Source organism: Aspergillus pseudonomiae (assembly GCF_009193645.1).
Source record: "Aspergillus pseudonomiae strain CBS 119388 unplaced genomic scaffold BDV37scaffold_14, whole genome shotgun sequence".
In the NCBI taxonomy this organism is placed as follows: Eukaryota; Fungi; Ascomycota; class Eurotiomycetes; order Eurotiales; family Aspergillaceae; genus Aspergillus; species Aspergillus pseudonomiae.
In genome coordinates, this window is record NW_022476006.1 from 145,305 (window position 1) to 168,227 (window position 22,923).

Consider the following 22,923-nt stretch of genomic DNA (forward strand, 5'->3'; position numbering starts at 1 on the left):
ACACTAGAACAGTGACAATTTCATTTACACACACACAGTCTCTCCAGTAATAGTATTTAACTTGCCATGTAATAAATAAGATATATAATAAAACCGCTCTCGTATTTTAAAATCATCGAAGTAAGGTGTAAACTGTATATAGGCTTAAGTTTTCTGCCGGCCAAATTATTGGCGTGGCGAACGTCCCCTATCCACTGCTGTACGCAGACGGACGGACGGACGGACGGACGGAAAAACGGACGGAAATGTCAATGTTCCGGGTCGGGAGAAGAAATAAAGTCCTTTAATAATCTACTGGATAATCTCCTACTAGAAGCAGGCGCAGCGGAGTTAAAGGTATAGGGGTGGCGGCCAGCATCCGAGTGCTCCGATAGATGACATATATGACCTAGGCCCAAGTATATATAAGTCGACCAAGAAGTTCCCTCAAGTCTTGGTACTCTCATCTATTCCATTTTCTTGATTGTCCCAGCCCATTTTTGGATAAGATACACTCCAAACATGCCCAACAACAAACTCAGCGGATCCCGCATCCTTGTCGTCGGGGGCACGTCAGGCATTGGCTTCGCCATCGCACAACTCGCCCTGGAAAGCAATGCAAACGTCATTATCGCCTCCTCCAGCACTTCAAAGATCCAGGCGGCCATCAAGCGTCTGCAAGAATCCTGCCCGGACTCTACAGCATCTATTGCCGGCCACCCCGTCGCCCTGGGCGATGAGACAGCAGAAGAGAACATCATCAAACTGTTTGAATACGCGACTTCGCCTTCGCTTTTTCCTCCCTCTGGACAAGAAGGTGACAGTAATACTGAGGGAAAGGACAGAATCTTACTCGACCACATAGCCTTCACGGCTGGCAACATTCCCAACCTCCACCCGCCTACATCTCCTTCCATCAATAAAGCCTACATCAACAGCATTGGAGATGTCCGAGTCATCGGCGCGGCGTTGCTCGCTAAACACTCCCAGAAATATCTGCGCCAGTCTCGCTCGTCGAGTATCACGCTGACCAGCGGCGCAAACGTGGACAGGCCCCAGAAAGGGTGGACGTTTGGTGCCATGATGAGCGGTGCTACAGAGGGGATGGCGCGTGGCCTAGCCGTGGATCTGGCGCCAGTCAGAGTGAATGTTGTGTCGCCGGGAGCTGTGGATACGGAGATTTTCGATAGATTTGGGGACAAGAGGGAAGAGTTTATGAAGAAGTTTGGGGAGCAGACTTTGACGGGGTCTGTGGGGAAGCCGATGGATATAGCAGAGGCATATGTCTATGCGATGCGGGACTGGAATTTGGCAGGCGAAAAGATTGGGAGTAACGGGGGGCGGTTGCTCCATACCTAGGTACCTAGGTAGGGAGTCTTACTACATGCAGCGGAAGCCTCTCCATCAAGTCTCTTACACACAAGGGTCTAGAAAACTTACAGGGTTAGATAACCGTTAGCTAGCTTATAAAATCCACTTAAAAAATATGCACTGCTCTTCTTCACTGTACTTTCCCAGATCTTGAGCATCGACGGGAATCCGCGCATTGCGCAGCACATGTAGCCAAAACAGAGACGGTTTTAATACAAAGATATGCTACCTTCTTGCCTCTTCATTCCCTGATCTGGACAATAATATCAGTATGTTAAGCCATAATGCTATTGTAAGACATGCCAAAGCCAACCCCCCCCCCCATAGCTCATGATAGAGAAAGTCGAGCCAATCGTTGATGCCCACATTATCAGGCCGACCAACGCGAGCTCGCCAATGAGAATGTAGACAGTCGCCGTTCCCCCGCTCAGAAATACCCTCAATAACTTCAACCTTAATATAAGCAGTAATCAGCCAAGAGTTCGTAATCTAGGTCGTAAATAAGTCCCCACACAAAAAACTATTGATCTAACGTTCGCACCTTGACTAGCATTGCAGCATTCGGATGGACCGTGTCTCGGTTGACGAGTGGATTAATGCCCCTGGCTCTGAGATCATCTGCGTGCAGAAGTCTCGATCCCCCGTCGGGCCGAGGCACGAGCCGCTCCGTTGGCAGATGTGGTGGAGTAGTAATTGATTTATTTACTCACAGGGTTGCGGGTCATACGAACACCTGTACAGTACATATTCCCCCTACGCAAGAGCCCGCTCACTATTCATCGGCCCCAGATCCGAGGGCTCCGTCCGCCCTGCTGGGCAAAAATACCCTAGCCTCGTTCTGGAATTATTCAAATTGACAATGGCTGAATAAGCTTTGCGCTAAGAAGCCACAATATGGCCTCCTACCCGCCCCCGGCAAAGTGGATGGTGCTCTTGGGAAGTCAGCGAAATAAATAAAATTCAATTCGAAAAGGCACGGGTAAATGCACCTCACAACCCCGCAGTGTCCAGCCTTCTCTATATGTCAACTGTACGCCCTCACTCAGAATCATCATGTAAGGACTGTTATTTGTCATATGGGATCCATGTCGCACACCTGAGGCATCTGACTGAGTACGTGGGAGTCTCGGAGGCACGGCCGCGCGCCCAGTGGATGTTCTCGAGCAGGGCGGATGAGGAAATATCCGTTGACGGGGAGGGTGTCTCAGTTGGGGTGTCTCCTAAACTCGACGTTCTTGGATCTGACCAGATGTAAGGCGTTCTATTCCCTCTAGAAACTTGGCCAGATGTCATGAAACTGATCGTGGAAGTTTCCAATCGTGTCCGGATCTCGCCAAGACACACATTTGTGGATCGCGTAGTTTTTGGCAGTAGCTGCTCAAGAGTAGATGTTGTATCGCTTGCCTCGGGGTAACTGATAGAAGAATTTGCGAACGGCAACTTCCAGGTCGGTGATAGCCATGGTTGCAAGTCTGGTGAGGGCGACTGTGATTCAACAGGGTTTAAGATTTCAACATGAAAGCATGATGTATACAACTGGTGCTGTCAAAAAGACAAGTTTCTTGGGCATGTGGAAAAAGCAAAACACCTGGAAGCCCAAACCTTCCCCCGTCATCTCTGTCGTGTTCCACATCCAGTATATGGTATACAGGCTGACAGCCTCCGTTTCGAGTGGCACCCGGAAAGGGTCAGGACATCCGTCGTTGAGGATAAGGCGATGTGAGTAAGCGGCTAAATCTGGGCATTTATTAGCCCGAGCTCGTCTTCTCTGAATGACACCTACTCTGTTTGTTGGCTCCTTCGCTATTGTCCAAGATATCTGCCAGACTCTTCCCTGTGCTGTTTGAATCTGACGAACCATATCAGTAAACAATGCCGTTCTCAAGCCTGTTATCCGGTACATCTATCCGAATAAAGGGGGCAGAGTATGGCGCCTGGCATCGCTTTGAGCCGAGGTAAATATTGCTGTTGGGGTGGACAGAAAATTGCAGAGGTGTCGTCATCGACAAGTCGGTGGGTTTGGAGACGGATGGTCTCGTGGCCTGTTCGCTTCAATCATTATATGTCTGTCCCATGGCAATCGAATGACTCACTAAGACCCCGACGATCGAACAATTGCCTATCGAGAGGACTAACCTCTGGATTGAGCACCTGTACCCCTAGGATCTGAACAATATCCAATATAAGACGAAGCCTTCGAAGTGAGGGGGGAGATCAAGTAATTAGTTCAAATACGTAATATATGTTATATTTTCCCCAAACCTAGTCCATATTACGATAATTTACCTTGCCTTTGAACCCGTCGGCATATCTGAGGACAAGAAATCCCTTACAATGCGGTTCTGGTGGCTGCCTCGTCGAGAGTACTCCCCGCAGGTGTCCATGGTGATTCCTCCGTCCCTCCCACCCGATCTGAAGGCAAGTTCCAGCAATGCCAAGTTGTGGACCTGCGATACGGACGAACCCATCTACTCTGGCCAAATCATGACAATAAGGACCTCGGATCCGGAGACGATGCCGCTCCCATCCTTTGAACTACTGCAAATGCAGTGGTTCTCGAATCAGGTGGCTGCTATTAGTGGCGCGGCAGATATTACGGATGAGGAGCTCGAGGATTAATTTGGAGACAGTTACGGCTTTGGAGACCCCTTTTCTGATAGCGAAGAGGAAACCTCTGATGATGATTCCACTCTTTTTGATGATTGATTTCCACGTGCGTCTTGACCTCACCCTCATCGCGCTACTGGAACCCAGACCCTCGGACTCACCCTTCAACGATTAACTAGTATCTCAACGTAGTCATAAATTTACTAGCCATGATGACAAAGCCCAGATGAGCTTAATAGGGGCTATATTAATTGGCTAGGTGGTTAGTATAATAGCCATACGCTTTTAAATTCGAGATCTTTAGATACAGAGACCAACACGATATGATCGATGGGCAGAGATTCGTCTTAACTTGACATAGTAGAGTGGCCAGCAGGAACTCGAGATTTAGGAAATTTCCTAGTGTATTTTAAACTAAAGAGGTACAAACGAAGAGGACAGTCCTTCCTAGATACCGTCCTTACATAGAACAGAATAAGTTGTCTGAGAAGCTAAACGAATGGAACAACATTACACTCCCCATATTCGCGCTACTATATGCCTACATAGCCATCATAAACCCTTTGTAGGCTCATCGAAATGTCGAGTACCGTCGTGAACTTGTCTCATCCATAGGTTTCTAAACCAACCCTCACTTTTCTGAAGCAGCTCAGCGGGCGTCCCAGATTCAACAAGGGTCCCTTGATCCATGACCAGAACAAGATCGAAGTCGACAATAGTGTTAAGCCGATAGGCCACTACGATAACTATGCGATTCTCGAATTGTTCTCGGACTAACTTCATGATCGTCGCTTCTGTCTGCATATCCACCATTGACGTAGCTTCATCGAGCAACAGAATAGAAGATGGATTCAACAGCGTCCGCGCAAAGGCAATCAGCTGCTGCTGACCAGAAGAAATTGTGTCCTTAGCGAGGCTGTCCAGGCCGGATCTGTTGGATATCAATGAGTTCAGCACTCCAACCCGAGAAAGGATAGAAGTAATGGCATCGTCAGTATGCTTTTGCAGCGGATCAAGGTTCAGGCGAATCGATCCCGAGAACACCAGGGGGCCTTGTGGCAATACAGCTAACCGGTGTCGAGCTGTCTCTCGAGGAATTTGAGCGATATCGATATCGTCGATGAAAATGCTTCCTTCTGTGAGCTCGTTTAGTAGAAGCATGCTTAGTATTAAGGAGCTTTTGCCACTGTGAGTTAGATATAGACTCAATCTTGCACTATCGAGCTCTAGAATAAATTACTTTCCTGAGCACCCACATATACCTACTTTAGCCCCAGAAGGTATCTTGATGTTGATGTTATGTATTACAGGCTTTGAGGCAGTTCTAGACACTACATTAGTCTACCATGTACGGCTCAACAAGTCAAAAAAAAAAAAAAAAAAAAAAAAAAAAAAAAAGAAAAAAAAAAAAAAAAAAAAAAAAAAAAAAAAAAAAAGCGCCAAAAACTCAAGGAACGTTTTGCATACGCCAAAGGTCGAAGAAAACTTCGAGCATATATGGATCTACATATTCATCTACAGCTAACATACTACTTGGCGTATTTTGCACGAAGCGCCGCGATGGTGATTGGCATCAAGCCACCAAGTGTACCAGCATTCGCGATGTCCACAGAAGACAATTCCAAATTGATGTATCGTCGGTACCAGTTGCGAAGCTCAAATGTCAGCAGTGAGTCAATAGGACTCTGCATGACTTGCTCATCATCTTGGTCCTTTCCAAATCCTGATAGCGTCCGGACTGCGGCAAACATCTCCGCTGTTATCCGGTCTCTGCACTCAGGGTCATCCAGTATTTCGGGGTTTTTCTCTATGCTCGCAATTGTTTCCCTGACCTTATCTAACGCACTCGAATTGTATTGTCTCGCTGTATGCGCCTCAAAATTGGCATAGGCCCTGAATCGCGCATCCTTCCCCCACATTTGGCGAACTGTCGGGTCGGAGCGATGCTTGGTGTTGTTCATACCCACCGTAAAGTCATCTGATATGAGGACTTGCTGCCCCGTGGGTGCTTTCTTTGAGAAGCTCTGCCGAGTGATCGCAATTTCTAGAGCATCGAGTATGTTCTGTTCACTCAAGAGACAGACCGATGCTGCCCGCAATCCCTCTCTCAACCTAGGATTATCTGTAGCAAGGTAACCAATCTCATCCACACAGCCGAGGTTGATGACCGACGCAGGATGCCCCCTCAGGCGGCGATACTGCACGAATGAATTTAAGAACGTGTTTGCAGCAGAATAACTAATCTGTCCATGGTGCCCCATGACTCCTGAAACCGAGCTGAAGGCAACAAAAAAGTCCAATGTTTCTTCCAAGAGTACCTCATGGAGATTCCACGTTCCTTGGACCTTCGGTGATAAGGTTTCTTTCCAGTTCTCGTACGTTAGTGCTGGAAAGAACTGATCCTAATAACAAGAGTATCATTAGTAACCGCTGCAAAAGTCAAAGGAGATGTGTCCTTACTCTTACAATCATGGAAAGCTGAAGCACGCCACCTATAGGTTTCGGGCTGACAGCAACTGCTCGCTTGACGTCGTTGAGGATTGCTACACTCCCCTTCACAGGAACTGCCAAGCAGCCCTGAACATGAAGTTCGCGGAAGAATTCTCGATCTGTGTCTGACTCACCAGCGGATCGAGAAAGAAAGATCAGATATCGGGCGCCCTTCTCTACCATCCAGGTGGCAATTGCCCGGCCAATCCCCCCCAGGCCTCCAACTAGGAGATAGGCGGCGTGTGGGGACAGAGAAAACTGCTGACGAACTTTCATAGGCGGAAATGACACGATATCGCCGGCCATTTTCAATGCAATCTTTCCCATATGTCGACCCTTTTGCATCTCTCGAAAAGCATCTTCCACTTCCGTGGGCATAACAATCTTCATTGGGCGGATTGGATTGGTTTGCCCTCTCTCGAAAAGCTCAAGAACCTTGCCAAAGAGTCTTGCCAATGTTAGTTCTAGTGTGCATAGTTGACTTCCAACCGAATGTATGACAAACCTGGAAATAAACCCGGGCTTCTCGCCCAGCTCCAGAAGGTCAACCCCGAAAAATGCCCTGTTACCGGCAAAGACGTCCATACTCAACATGCCACGACCTATGAAATCCCTTTTTCCAATCTCGATCATCTTGCCAAATTTCGCCACACATTTCCATGAGGCGTGGAGGAGCTCTCCGGCTAGCGAATTCAACACGAGGTCCACGCCTCTTCCGTCGGTCATACGTAAGAGGTCGTGCTGAAAGGACGAATCTCGCGAGTTAAATATACGGTCTCGGCTGATCCCAAATGTGTTGACGAGATACATAACTTTCTGTTCGCTTCCAACCGTGGCGTAGATCTATGCAAATACTGTTTAATATTGGCTACATCCCAGGTTGAGAGGTACTGAAGTGAGTATAGACTTACCTCTGCGCCAAAGGTTTGGCAAATCTGGATGGCAGCAAGCCCAACGCCCCCGCAGGCAGCATGAATCAATACCGACTAGATTATGTCAGTGGTGGTGCTTAGGCACATGTAGAGAAGGCAGAGACTATACTCACATCGCCGTTCTTTAGCCTTCCAATATCAATCAAGGAGTAGTAGGCCGTGCCATACGCAATGCACATGGTGGCACCATCCTCGAGGGCCAGCTTCTCTGGTAAACGTATGCAATTACTTGCAGGAACCACTGTTCGCGTCTGGAATAAGCCGGGCTGTACTACGCAGACCCTATCTCCAACAGACAGGTGCTTCACGTTTGATCCTATGCGCTTCACAATGCCGCTTGCCTCACCGCCAAACTCATTTTCATGCCCCATGATCCCGAGAGCGATCATGACATCCTAAAAAAGTCAACCCTGATAGTTCACACGGAATTTGAGGATAGACCATCACTTACTCTAAAATTCAATCCAACATAGTGTATGTCGACCTCAATATCGTCGGCACCCAGAATACCAGTCATAGTTCCATCTGGGGTCCACTGCAAAGAATTCAGGGACCCCGGGGAAGAGACTGCAAGCTTTGTGGGTAGACCGATTGCTGAATCCGAGAATAGCTTCTCGGTCAATGAAGTCCATTGGAATCTCCCGACGTGTATTACTCCTTCATGTAACGCAAATTCGTAATCTAGATCAGTTGTATCTTTGGCATGATACTGCTGGCAAAACTTGTTAAATACCCTCAACAGCGCTCTGACGGCATTGCTGTCAAACTTGTCAATTTCAAATGTCCCAAAATAGTGTCCCCGCTCTCGCTTTATCGTCCGGGACACACCCAAGACGAGGCCGTAGTCAGGATTGTCACACGTAATTTGTAGGGACTTTGTGACCCATAGAATGCGTTCAGAGGAGCCCACCAAGCCCTTGAACTCGCTCAGCGAGTTCTCATCCATACCCTTAAAAAAGGGACCATTGAGGTCTAGAAGGGATATTACCGTGTCGGTTGGGGACACTTGTCCATTCAAAGTGCCCCAATTTACGGTGTGCCCACTATTTCGAAGAGCACATGCCACTTCCTGGGCCCAGGCATTGTCCTGAGGACCGAGGATTACAACGCTTCCCCCCTTCCTTTCCTGGTCAGCAACGCTTGCCACTATAGTGGTAGTGGCTGGTAAAGACGTGCTGCGGAGAGGCATATCTCCGACTACCTCCTTCAACCCAGCCTTATGAAGTTCTGTGTTCCAGCTGGCAGGCGATACAGAAGGTGCATAGAACTCTCCGTTGCCATCCCACCAATCTGGAAGAAGACCCGTAATGCACAGGGAATTTGCGATCATTGAATCAAACTCTTGTATAACAAGGTAACCACCTGGTGCCATGAGACTTTTGACATTCTGTAGAGCACCACTTAGATCGGCAATAGCACCCAGCACATTAGAAGCAATGACTACATCGTAGCTTTGTGACTGGAATCCCTGTTCCGACGGCTCTACAGCAATATCAAGCAGTTGGAATTCAGTGTTCTTGTGATCTTTGAATGCCTCCCTGGTTCTGTCAAGAAAGCTAGAAGAGATATCAGTGCACATGTATTGCGAATAAGGCCTTCTTCCATTCTCAGATAGTAGGGCCTTCAGGATGTATGTGGTTGAACCTCCCGTCCCAGCTCCGATTTCGAGTATTCTCAGCATTGGGTTGGAATGATGAAGAAGGGTAAAAAAGTTGCACAACTCGTTGTTGTAATAGAATGTTTCGTATAACGTGTGCAGGCCTCCCTCTTGCCCTAGTACTGTTAATGAGTCAACAGAGCCATTTAGAATGTCCGTACAATGATTGACAACATTTTGATTCAGTTCGGCGTAGGACCTTAGTTGATCGTCGTGATGAAGGCTTTCGAATAATTTCTCACGCGTTACATGAACTGGATCGGTGCTAATGTCTCCCCGTCCCAAAGCTTTGACTGCAGCTGTTGCTCTTCGGAGCAATTCTGGGTACTTTTGCAAATGGGGAACGCTTGGACTGGTACTGCCAGCAACCTTCAGGATTTGTAGGAGAGAAAGGTTGGATAGCTTTTCCAGGATGCGTATTCGAGACTCCATTTCAGGCTCTTTCCTCGAGAATTTCAGGGGGAGGCTAAGTGAAATCTCTGGCCGCCATTCCATGTACGAAGCCAGGGGGACTCCAGATTCTTCACTGGGTTTCATACCAGCCACGGGTATCATTAGCGCACCTCGTAGCGAGACCACCACTTTGTCCTCGAATACTGCAGTTGCATCTCCTAGACCATGATTGGTCACTGGGCTGCTAATGGAAGCCTCCACCTGCAGCATCGGCCCTCCCTGACCGATATAAACCCTTTCAATGAACGCAGGCAAATATAATTTCTTAGCCTCTCGCCCTCTGCCTCGGCATCCTGCAACACTAAAAAGTTGAAGACATTGGTCAATAGTCGTTGGATGGACAGTGTATGTACACTCATGCAAAACTGGCTTATTGCAGACAGTCGCGCTTGCGATGGAGCTCATGGGGTCCGCTGTAATTCTCCGCAGTTTGCGGAAACGCGGTCCATATTGCAAACCAATAGCTTGGAATGCCTGATAACATGTGTCTATGGAGACACTTCTGGGCAGAGGCTTGATAATCTTCGACTCTTCTGGTTCATCTGTGCCAGGTCTAGCTTTGCCGACGCAATGCTTTGTCCATGATTTGCCGTCGTAGGAGGCTATGGTAAACTCATACCACATAGATTCGACAGTGGTAGTCAGCCTGACTGGTTTGAACGAAGTCATGATCTCAACTCCGGTAGACATTTGCAGAACTAGAGGTGTCTGTATACACACATTCCTCAAAGTGCACTCGACGGAGCCTGATATTTGTCTCATCGCCTCATTGACAATGGCAATGTAACCTGCACAGGGGAAGAAAACCTCCCCAAAGACCCTATGGTCATACAGCCATGCGATGTTTCTTATGTTGAGTATATTCCGCCATGATGGCTCTAGGTCGCTACACTCAAGCATGCGGCAGCCCAGCAGCTCATGCTGAGGGTACTTTCGGAATCTCCATTCGCGGCTAACGCGGCTCTCCTTCCAATTGATGCTTGTGCGGTGCCATGGATAAGGTGGGATGTCAACGACCACCTCCCCTGGGCCATTGATGCTTTGGAAGTCGGGGCAATGGTTGAACAGATACATCAGCCCAGCCGTTTTCAGTACACAGCTCGATGCATCGCCATCTTTAAGAAGGGTGGGAATATAGTGCAAGACCTCTTTCCGATCGTTGAATATCTGCCTTGTAATACTGGACAGTACGGAATGGGGTCCAACCTCTATAAAAAGCACGTGGTCCATCCCCGGTCTTTCAAGCAAAGCTTCCACGGCTCCCAGGTATCGGACCGGGGATTCGAGATTTTGCCGCCAATATGTTGCATCCAGGAAGGCTGGACTAGGGACTATGCCTTCAGTAACCGAAGAATACATCGGGGTCATCGATTGCTGGGGTACTATGTAGGGTGAGATCATATTTTCGTAGATTTCTCCCAGACAAAGCATATGGTCTGTGATGGGGTCAGCGTTGTCTGAGAAAAAGAGATTCAGCTACACATACGAGAATGGTATGCCACGCCGACATTCACGATACTGTGATATGTCTCTGGCATTTCTCGCTGGATCCTCTCAAGCACGGCGTCGAGGCGATCCTTGTCGCCGGACAGGTTGACACTTCGGGGACTATTCTCGCATGCCACCACCACACCGTCAACCAAGAACGGATATACCTCTTCCTTGCTCAGACCGACAACAGCCATAGCACCTGCTCGTTTGTTTGATTTCACGACTTGACCGCGGTAGTAACTGGCAATGATTGCTGTCTCAACAGAGATAGCCCCCGCTGCATATGCGGCAGCAATCTCCCCACTGGAATGTCCCACGACTGCAGTAGGACGAGTGCCCCAGCTAGCTAGCAAATTGACTATCGCTATTTGAACAGCCACGACAAGTGGCTGAGATAGCTCCGGTTCATTAACCCGACTTGTATGTCTAGGTCGCAAAAGCTCCTCTTCTATGCTCCAAGTTGGCGCATGTGGTAGCCGCTTTAATATACAGTCCATTTTCCGTATGTCGTCAAGGAAAGAGGCAAACCTCTCCACCAAGCCCTTGCACATTTCAGGCCATTGTGTACCTTGGCCGGGAAACGTAAAAACTACTGGTGGCTGTGAGCAACATGGTGATCGCGAGGTCTCAGCTTCAAGGCAGCCATCTTGAGTTGAGATCATGAAGGCTCTATATTGGAGATGTTCTCGCCTTGTCCCAAGAGTGTATGCCACATCGTAGAGTGGCCCGGGGCAAGATTTGACATAGTCTTGTATGTTACTCACCTGAATCCGGAGAGATTCTTCGCTCTGTGCCGAAGCAACTAGGAGCTGTGGGCGCTGTTTCTTGATATTGACGGCGTGATGGCCTACCTTGTGACGAACAGAAGGCGGCAGCTCCAAGACAGCCTACCCGTTGTCAATTCCCCATGTTGTACTAGTGGGTAGGAGTATCTCACATGTGCATTTGCGCCACCGATACCAAAACAGTTGACGCTTACTCTGTCTGCACGGCCGGGAGGCCAAGGGATTGGTTCGGTCGGCACTCGTAAACCCCTTTCTTTGAACGGGACTATGCAAGGTCCAGTCAGCATCTTGAATGGAAAACATGCGGCTGGTCCCAGTACTTTTGGGGTTAGGATTCGTGAAGTGGATATTGGGTGGAATGATTCGGTGCTCCAGAGCAAGCACTGCCTTGATGACACTGGTGAGGCCCGATGCTCCTTCGCTATGTCCCACGTTTGGTTTTACCTTGGCTTGTCAGCTAACAGTTACTCCTCTAAGGAAGACCATACCGCTCCCATGTAAATTCCTTCAGGCCCAAAAATCCTGCCCACTGCAATCCCTTCAGCCAAGTCACCGGCCCTCGTTCCCGTTCCATGACATTCAAAGAAAGCCGTCTGCGAGAAGTCATCGATGCGAGCACGTTCATATGCTTGCCGAATAAGTCTTTCCTGGCTATCTGCATTGGGCGAGAATATCTTCTCGGTTCTTCCATCGAAATTTGTCGATGTCGAACGAAGAACAGAACGAATTGGGTCTCCATCTCGAATTGCCTGGTCTAGCGGTTTAAGGTATACTGCATTCACAGCTTCTGCTCTCGCATATCCATCGGCATCGGCATCGAATGTTTTGCAGTGACCACTAGGAGAAAGGACCATGTTATCGGACATATTGGCCGTCATTGTGGGGGACAATATAATGTTAGTCCCAGCGACAATAGCGGAAGAGCAGGTACCAGAATAAATCGCACAGCATGCTTCGTGTAAGGCTACCATCGAGGAAGAACAGGCGGTTTGTATAGTTACACTGACATGCGTTAGTAGTATGTTGGGTCACCTACATGGGATGAACGCACCTCGGGCCTTTCAAGTCGTACTCATACGAAACTCTGTTCGACAGGGCAAATGCTCCCGTCGCAAACGCATGAACTCGTGGAATATCCTGAGTCTCCTTTGCGGATAACTCATGCCAATCCTCACCGAAGGCGCCCACATAGCAGCCGATGTTTTGCCCACGCCAGCCTGTCTGGCCAGCGTTTTCCATACACTCCCAGACCACTTCCATCAGAAGCATTTGTTGGGGATCAAGCTTTCCCGCCTCATACCCTGCCATCTGAAAGAACGAGGTGTCAGCCGACCCCACGTAGTCATCTCGTAAAAAGTATCCGGATCGAGTCTTCGCAGACTGCGGCTTGGTAGGGTGGTAGAATGCATCAATGTTGTAGCGACTTTCAGGGACTACCGACGAGACGTCCTCTCCTTTGATCAGTAGTTCCCAAAACCTCTCGCTGGTTTGGATACCACCGGGGAGCCTCATAGCCATCCCAACGATTGCAATTAACGGGGGGGCTGATTCCTGATCGGCACCGTTCGAGTGCTTCATTGTGGCATTATCGCCTTGGCCTCTGAAATCTGCACAATATTCACGGCAATAGGTCCTATTTCCCTCCATTGTGGTTGATACGCTGTTGGTAGGTTTCTGTGTCTATCGTTGTATGTACGTGAACGAACGGCGTATTCTAACCACACAATAGACCCAGGTTAAGATATTCGGTGCAAGTATGTGTATGACTGGTGGCTCATTCATATAGTGATATAATTGACCGACAAAGTCTCCCCGGAATATTTTAGTAGAGGTAAAGAGGGGCGAAGGAGAGATTGAACGAGGGCGAGAGAAGTAAATTCTCAATTCTCGGGGACTGCAATGTGATTTGGAACTCTCAGGTAAGTGATATGCAGATCAATCCTTCAAGGTAAGGGGGGTGAGGTCGAACAATGTGCCATATTGAATCTGATGTGGCGTTGCTGAGGCCTTGCTAAGCGATGCGTACGATACGGGGGATTGCAATACGCAAGGGGTCCAATAAAGCTCGTATTCGTGCTACGAAGTCAAAAACTTTCTTTACTGTTAAGTTCCTGGAGAATATAGGGTCACCTGAATTGGTCCAGTAGCGCCTTGAAAGCATTCCAATTGACCACTCACTACTCGGGGGGCTGCAGTAAGACAAGGGCTTCTTGTGTTTTTCAGACATAAGTAGAGGACTATCATGGGTATAGGATACATGATATCGTCTTGTATGCTTTATCCTTTAGGCCGTTGACCAGGTTCAATACTGTGTGTATCTTAGTAAATGACTCCAATCAAGCATTCTGCTTATCTATCCAGTTTGCCGCTCTATTCTACTCGTTGGAATGGTGCCGCGGTGCCAATCAAGACTAATCGTTCCTCGGAATGCAGAGCATTGATGCTGATCACCGGTCTAGGGTTAACTACGAGAATTCTTCCGCGTGCAGAGTTGACGATAGCGGCAACAAAGTCGTTGTCTGGTATCGTGAGCATTTCTCTACCATGAAGAATGCTTGCCGCGAAGGTATTTAAACCCCCGGAATCCTCACATTAGGCACTCCACCGTATCATACTTTGTGCCGTTGCGTTATATGACCATTCGGGCTCACTCTTGATTTGACAAGATGCTTCTCAAGTTCTCATACATTGCCCTTTTGCTGGCAGGCATTTCTCAGCCGGCATTTTGTGCCCACAACTTCGAGCAGACATTGGCAGACATGGATGCCATCGAAAAGGTCGCTCGGGAACTTGGTAGTTCGATCGACAACTATCATGGTGGCCTTGCGGAAGCTGTAGCCGTTGGGAACAGTGCTCGCACCGCTCAACAAACCGCAGACAGTGCGAGAAAAAACCTCGATATGGATAGCGATCGCTTCACCGATGCTGAAGCCAAGCAAGTGATGGATCACTACGATCAGACAGGCCCTATTATTCTTGAGAACCTCAGGAAGCTGACCGAAAAGGTGCGAAGATGAGCCTGCTGTTCCCTTGAATGCGTATTGTATGTGCTAATATGGCCACGATATCTAGGCCCCGGAGTTCCGCAAGGCAGGTGTTGGTAGCATCGCCCAAGGAATGGTCCGCCATATGCAAGGCACTAGGAATGGTCTCAGAGACTCTCTCCAGAAGAAGCTCCCTGAAAGGGACGATGGCCAGCCAGCGCTCTCCGACGACCAGATTGAACATGCTTTCCAGCAAGCCAGTGATGCGTTCTCGCAGTAGGCCAATCAACAACTGCCAAATGCAGCTTCCCGTCTTGTTTATTCCGTTTGTTGAAGCTTTTGTAATGGGAGGCATTCCATGTATTCATTCGGACATACCGACTGGATTCATTGGGCCGATCACTGCCATTTAATGCCACCACAAAGCGAGATATTTAATTATGGGTATAATACAGCTATGCTCGCTTCATGTAATGGTAACCTCCGTTGTTTTAATTTGTTTTATGAAACGTCTAGCCTACTGTGTAAGAAACATGATTCGCCATGCCCTAGGTATGAAGATATTCATACCTTAACCGCCAAGCAACACAGGGTAACCACTTTTAGGGTAGGGGTTTCCATGTATTCAATAAAAAATAGGGAGACCTTTCACTTTAGAGCAGCTAACCCGAAGTCAACGATTCAAGGGAATTATCTGAAGGGGGTTACGATCTCCCAGAAATAACCACAACATCTCAGCCATTACTAGTGTCACTTCATAAATCTAAAAAAAGTATACACATTCAACCCCTTCATCTAGCAAGGGAGCACGCACATCTCAGCACCATTCCTAGACATTGCCCAAAACTCTTTCTTCGTACTACATTCTCGGACGGCAAATGGGGCTCGTTGCTATAAAATGAACAGAGTACTCTACTCTCATTAACGGAGAACATCTCAATTCTCAAAGACATGGGCCAATCCAGGACTCATCATCATGAACATATGAAAGTGCTTGGTCTTGGCCTTTGCCGTACTGGGACTGACTGTAATGACCACGCTCCAGGCCGATCATAGAACAATAACTGATACGAAAATGCACCTAGCCTTAAGGGAAGCACTGAGAATTCTAGGATACGCCAACCCTTACCATGGGTTTTCGTGCCTGGAAAATCCCGCAGACTGTGCACTTTGGTGTTTGGCTTTGTCTGCCAAATATAATGGCGTTGGGAAGCCATTCGGCCGAGAAGAATTTGTGAAGATCCTATGTAACAGCCAGGTAACCCTAGGTGTCCGAGAAACTTAGCCCAGTATGATAGACATTAGTAACATGAGCCTAGGCTGTCTCTGGTGACTTTCCAGTACCTTGCTTTGGTCCAGAGTTGATCGAAGCATATCCGGAAGCGAAGGTGATCCTTACGTATAGGGATGTGGACGAGTGGCATCAGTGAGTACCAGTGAAACTGACCTCAATTACTGGTTGTAAAATACCCTGACACTGTGTCCTCAGGTCCGTAAGCAAGACGCTGGACTACACAGTCCGTAGTGGACTCAGTGGCGCAGGAACAATACTCGCCAGAACGCTTGGGCTGCAGCGTTCGTGGATTCTGCCAACGTGGCTCAAGATATGGGAGGGTTTCTTTCGGGGCGACTTTCAGAACAACGGATGTAGCGCTTTCCATGAACACTGTGAGTTGATCCAGCGGCTTGTGCCCTCGCGTCGCCTACTCATTTTCCACGTCCGTCAGGGGTGGGGCCCTCTTTGCGAATTTCTTGATGTACCTGTCCCATTTGTGCCATTTCCTCGAGGGAACGACCCTCAGAGTTATCATCGTCGTTTTGCCTATTTGGTTATCTTTAATAACCGCACACGGGTCTACATGATGGTATGCACGGCAGGATTTATTATTTTAATTTTGGTGATGCTTTTCACAAGGGCAGCATAGGGAGATACGGCGAAGGTTCCGGATTAGGTACAATCTATTATATGAGAATGAGAGGGCAATTCTCGTGCTAGCCACTAGGAGAGGGCTTCTAGCCCAGTAAAGTATACTATTGTTGGAGATCAGCCCGTATACCGGTGATGTGGTATGGAGGAAGTAAACAATATCTGGACTGAATCTGTGCCGACACTGATATCAAAAGAACGCCCTGCTCTACATTGATCTATGTATTAATGCATACCTCCATATTAGTTTAAATAATCACTGAAAATATGGCTTTCCACACAGAAAGAGCTCCCCAGCACGAAGCGCCTCTTGGAAAGGCATACTCAGTCAAGCTTTGATCTATTGGTCACAGGTCCTCGGCTGTATATCCGAACCCCGAAACTGGACTAGCGTGCACGGTCTCACGGTGGAGATAATACCTAGTGTACCTGGGGATAGAATATGTAGCTTGTTGAAGTGTTGTGTTACTCTGCGATTGCCGGAAGATTCATTACGGGATCATAGGTGTATTTTGATCATGCTCGGTAGGATTGAGAATCGAGAATCCAAACGGACAGTATGATAGCGGCCGAATTAGGCTAGTGGCGCGGAAGCTGCCGATTAGTGTCGGATCGGGACGGTCCGGGTTGAGTTTTGTCAGCCAAAAATACATTTGGATGACAGCAACAAAGTTCTTTCGAGAACTATTTGACGATCTATGTCCAGGATTCAGCTGGTTCTTATGTCCCATGCTAATATATAGTATGAGTCAGGGTCTCAAGATGTTTCCAACTGAAGCAGGTACTAAGAAGCGACTCTTCTATTTGGAAGAATTACGACCTATGCATGAATATAAAATTGCGGTATTGTTGATATAGATGTACTTCAGAGCCACCGAAAAAAGATTCTTCGATGTTGCAGTGGGAGGAACAGGACTTCTCACCGATTAAAAGAAACGATGATCCCGAGAATTTCTTTAGAGATTGTACAAGCTTGGCCAAGCAAATTTGGATCATGCTTTGTCCCTGTACCCTTGGGGTTCAACGGCTCCATGGCAGAGATTATACGGTCCATTGCGGGATGAACATATCATCCGCCTCTTGCTCGACCAACTTCTTCCCGTATACTTTCTTCAACTGCTTGAAAAGGGCCTTGTTTATCGTACCCACGTGGGGAATGTACTGAAAATCGAGCTGAACCTTCCGCGCTTGGCTCTGGCTTTTCCCGTTCTTCACTACTTCCGTCCAAGTCCTTCCATGGGACGTGATATAGAATAGTCTAAGAGTCGGCACCACAATTTTCTCGGTCATACCTGGGACACTTTGGATATGAGGTTGCTTAGCAGCCCCTACAAACTTATAGATAAGAGTGACTGCGACTCTATAAATCCATTTATTTTGTAATTGTAAAGGTATTTAGAAGTGCAGGCACTATATATAGACATTCAACAAATACAAAATGCGGTGGATTGGGTCTGGAAGATGCATATGGTTGTTTGCGAAGCAGTTCGAGATATATATAATGGCCAATGATTCTAAGAATGGATTCGCTATTTGAGAAAAATGTACAAATTTTATATATCCTATATTCCGCTCGTTGCAGGGCACGTATACACTGACACGGGGTAGTAATTTCGCCCATAGTGGGCCTAGGATAATCCGGTGGAACGAGGATAATAGAACCATGTACCGGATGCCCGGGGTCCTAGCGATTATCATTACCAAATACCCAGGCCAACTCTATCCGATGCCTAGACCCGAGACCCACCGTCTAAGCTACTATTGCGCGGGAGAGTTTTAATTGTATGTACCTCATTTTAACAACCAGCTGCAGAACTCATCCCCTTATATCCCTCCCCGGCCAACTTTTACCCATAAACTCGACCTCCGACCCTAGCAAAAACGCTGGTACATGGACCTCTGATCATGGTAAACATAATAAAGACTTCTATAAAATCCTCTCCAACTAGAAAAATAGCACATACGACCATAGGGTGTGGAGAACAGGGCTTCCCGTCCGCTCAGCCGTACTTAAGCCACACGCCGGGAGGTTAGTAGTTGGGTGGGTGACCACCAGCGAATCCCTCCTGTTGTATGTTTTTCTTTTTTGAATCCTGTATTTTTTTGGCTCTTGCTGCTGTATGCCGCCTTCACCCTCAACAGTACTTTGCATTGTACCCGAAGGCTGTCTAACACCTACCTACCTCCTCACCCGCTGACGGATCTTCTCCGAATTCCGCCTCATACTGTAACATATGTCAGCCCTCAGACCTTTTTGATTATTGTTGTCTATTGCAGCTCTCTATAGGTATGATCGGGGCTTTTTATATATCCTTAATCTGATGTAGGTTGTTACGCCGCAAAGGTATTGGCAAGACACAAGGTGACTACGGCATTTTACCAAGTAGCAAAGAGCCCAGATAGAAAATAATCCCAACGTAAGAGAGGCGCACCTCATGTAAGAACAAAATTCCCTTCCCGTGGCTGTTTATAGTACACGAGCTCGCTGATCCGCTTGGTAGCCCTACTCGCCGCACGGGATTTCTTCATGCCCTGGAAAACATCATCGAGGATGTGATCAGATTGCGAGTAGGGTAAAGTGTGCTCGTCAATGCTAATCTCGATGTTTAATTTTGACCGTATCTCGTCGAAGACGCCGGAGTGTATTAATGCGTCCGGACCGCCCTGGGCACCGTCTCTGGGATAAACCATTTATATCCAATTTTCCAACGGTAAGCTAGAATGCATACCGCACCACAAGATACCTTGGATTCCTCCAACTGGCCAGAAGCCTTGGCAACTGAGCCTGTTGGGTCATGTGGTGTCCGCGGGCGGGGGATTCTGAAAAGGCTTTTGGGTTGCAAAACATCTAAGACGAATGAAAGGTAATAAGTTTTAAGGGTATGTGACAGAATCAAAGGCAAAAGGATAGGCTTCCATCGACCTGTTGGTGGCTCATTCTCCTCCAGACTTTTCTATCCCTATCAGCTGCACCCAACTTTAACGATAGGGCTCGCCCCACCTACCGGGTCCCGAAGTGTGAGCTTCCATTAAAGTTAAGTATCGGCGACCTGCGCCCTGTTGTCACCGATGTTGCGCAAATGCCGACTGCCGTAGGAGGACATTGGAGCTTGGTCCAATGCAACCTGTTAGAACTACGGGGCCAGACCCCGAAAACTACTCAATGGCTTTGCTGAGTTGATAGAAGTACGGGAAATGCTATCCAATGTGGGTCCTGACAACTCCAAGAACCGCATGGCCAAGATAAACACGAGATAACCGGTTCTGTCGCCCAATAAAGAGCTAGAAAACCTCATTTATGCTTCCTTTTCTCCTTGCATGGTCCGTATGGCCGCGATACGACGTTGAGGTTGCGGGGTAACCCCAAATTTGAGACTTGGAGATATTGGAGATATAAAGCAACGTAGTCCACGGATAATGTTTCCACGTCGACACCGGGTTGATAATTCCACCACCGTCTATAGTCTACGCTATCACCTTGTCACTATGTCACCTGCCAGCTGGGAAGATCTTGCCGCTGATAAGAGGGCACGTCTGGAGAAGTCCATCCCAGACGAATGGAGAATCAAGACAGTCCCAACAGAAGGCTCGGTCATTGATCTACCTGAGAAGTCTGGGATTCTATCGCCTTCTGAAATAAAGATCACAAACTCGTCAGCGACAGACCTCGTTTCTCAATTAGCGGATGGCACGTTGAAGTCCGTGGACGTGACACTGGCCTTCTGTAAAAGAGCTGCACTGGCTCATCAACTTGTAAGTATGACCTTCGTTTCGGTCGGAGATACGTGATACCAATGCGTGTAGGTCAATTGTGCACATGACTTCTTTCCTGAGTTGGCATTAGCCCAAGCCAAAGAGCTTGACAGATATTTTGAAACGCACAAGAAACCCGTGGGACCATTGCATGGATTACCGATCTCTTTGAAAGATCAATTACGAGTCAAGGTGAGATGAACTTCCCACACTGGCGTGCATCTCTTCTAACATAGAACTAGGGAACTGAAACATGCATGGCCTATGTCTCTTGGTTGGGTAAGCCCGACACCAGCGATTCGATATTAACTGCCCTGTTGAGGAAAGCGGGCGCCGTATTCCTCGTCAAGACGAGTGTACCGCAAACATTGATGGTATGCGAGACCGTCAATAATATCATCGGTCGGACGTCAAACCCAAGAAATCTCGACCTCTCCTGTGGCGGAAGCTCCGGAGGCGAAGGTGCCATGATTGCAATGCGTGGAGGAGCCATCGGTATAGGAACTGATATCGGTAGGCTTCCACATTTAACCATTGAAGTTAATAGACACTGATGTCGCTCAGGTGGATCTATTCGTGTTCCAGCTGCGTTCAATTCCTTATACGGTATTCGTCCAAGCCATGGTCGTCTGCCTTACGGTGGTATGACGAACAGCATGGAAGGACAAGAGACGATACATAGCGTTGTTGGACCAATGGCGCACTCTGCTGAAGGTATATTTCTAATGTAGATCGTCGCTGGAAAAATACTAATGCCCGTTAGATGTCAGACTCTTCCTCCAATCTGTCCTCAAAGAGGAGCCTTGGAAGTACGATTCGAAGGTCATACCACTTCCATGGAGGGAGGCCGAAGAGAAGGCCACCCAAGCCAAGATTGCCGAGAAAGGACTAAACTTTGCCTTTTACAATTTCGATGGTGTTGTGAGTACTTCTAACTGCCAGCTCATTCATTATTACATTGATTAACGACGGACAAGGTACGTCCACACCCTCCGATTACTCGTGGTATTGAGATTGTCCGCACTGCGCTCGAGAACAACGGACATAGCGTGGCAGCCTGGACACCCTACAAACACGGGTTTGCCGTTGACCTAGCCAACAAAATCTACGCTGCAGATGGAAGCACAGTGAGTAGCATCCCATGTAAATTATTATACGTGCTAACACGATGAAGGATGTTTACAAGCACATCAACGCCTCAGGAGAGCCCGCTATTCCGAACATCAAGGACCTCATGAATCCCAACCTCCCAAAGGCAGATTTGAACGAGGCATGGGACGTGCAGCTGCAAAAGTGGCATTATCAGTGCGAATACCTAGACAAATGGCGCGAATGGGAGGAGCGAACCGGCAAGGAGCTCGATGCTATTATCGCCCCGGTGGCGGCCACAGCTGCAGTCCGCCACAACCAATTTCGGTACTATGGATATGCTACTGTTTTCAACGTCCTAGATTTTACCAGTGTTGTTGTACCGGTCACGTATGCGGACAAGGCAGTGGATGGCAAATTGGCGGATTATCAGCCGGTTAGTGACATGGATAAGGCGGTTTATGCCGAGTATGATCCGGAGGTTTATCATGGCGCTCCCGTTGCCGTGCAGATTATCGGCAGGCGCCTTAGTGAGGAACGGACTCTGGCTATTGCGGAGTATATTGGGAAGTTGTTAGGTCACTAGGTTGGAAGCTTTGTTTTACACACTACTTAAACAGTCTGTCAAGTGAAACTAATCATTTTCAAATGCTTTACGAGGCCATGCCCAGTATATCGCCACTGAAAATCAGCATATACGTACTTATTGTTGTTCTGATCTTCGCGATAAGCAGAGAAGCTCCACTCCTCGTATTCCGATAATATTCAGGAATCCTATGTACAGCCCGTATCTAACGTCTTGCTGCGTGATGTCACATACACAGGAATATCATTCTTCAGACCCTACAGTTTCTATTCAATGACATTCCCACAGTTGTATAGATATACCAAACACACCTCTTTCTATGCGTCAGTGGAAACAAATACCATATAGAAATCTGTATCTTCACATGCATGACGAATATGATCGGGATCATGAACGGTCTTTGTGGGGCGCGGCCCGCAATGCGGACGGACGGAGGTTGCACATCATCCACTGTCGTTCCTTTCTCCTACTTTTACTTCGTGACCCCCATTCTAGCCTTCGTCCACTTTTGCCAGCCGTTGATTGCTAATCGAACTTCCAAAGTTATCCTTCGTCAACCGAATCATATTTGGAGTACTCATGATCTCATCGATGGATTAGCCACAGCAGCCATTTTGACCTCTGGTTTTTCCAACCCTACCTATCTTCACCATTTAACCTCACATTATCCTTTCATAAAAGTACCAGCCCGGAGATAGACTGCAATTGGGAACGAATGAGGGCTCCAGCCAGCATGTGACAGGCGACATGTGACATAACTCCGCAATATCCGCACCCCGCGGAGCTTAGCTCCGGCCCCGCCTCTTAGCCAACTTAATT

General features: G+C 47.9%; 3 protein-coding genes across 3 annotated transcripts; 2 read left to right on the top strand and 1 right to left on the bottom strand.

Annotated features, from left to right (window-relative positions):
* Positions 1–327: 327 nt before the first annotated feature.
* On the top strand, positions 328–1,377 carry BDV37DRAFT_242088 (uncharacterized protein). The gene has a single exon (XM_032081265.1). The coding sequence runs from the start codon at positions 502–504 to the stop codon at positions 1,336–1,338; it is 837 nt and encodes a 278-aa protein (XP_031944163.1). The 5' UTR covers positions 328–501; the 3' UTR covers positions 1,339–1,377.
* Positions 1,378–5,486: 4,109 nt separating this feature from the next.
* BDV37DRAFT_291563 (uncharacterized protein) lies at positions 5,487–13,343 on the bottom strand (the record flags this gene model as incomplete). The annotated part of the gene is made up of 12 exons (XM_032088972.1): positions 5,487–6,359; positions 6,418–6,895; positions 6,953–7,290; positions 7,359–7,433; positions 7,493–7,774; positions 7,831–10,925; positions 10,976–11,798; positions 11,832–11,867; positions 11,918–12,030; positions 12,086–12,209; positions 12,254–12,767; positions 12,817–13,343. 12 exons carry the CDS (start codon positions 13,341–13,343, stop codon positions 5,487–5,489), a joined length of 7,278 nt encoding a protein of 2,425 aa, XP_031944164.1.
* Positions 13,344–20,093: 6,750 nt separating this feature from the next.
* BDV37DRAFT_291564 (amidase) lies at positions 20,094–22,104 on the top strand (the record flags this gene model as incomplete). Its single annotated transcript, XM_032088973.1, has 7 exons — positions 20,094–20,429; positions 20,481–20,621; positions 20,672–20,942; positions 20,994–21,143; positions 21,193–21,350; positions 21,407–21,556; positions 21,604–22,104. The coding sequence occupies 7 exons, from the start codon at positions 20,094–20,096 to the stop codon at positions 22,102–22,104; spliced, it is 1,707 nt and encodes a 568-aa protein (XP_031944165.1).
* Positions 22,105–22,923: the final 819 nt, after the last annotated feature.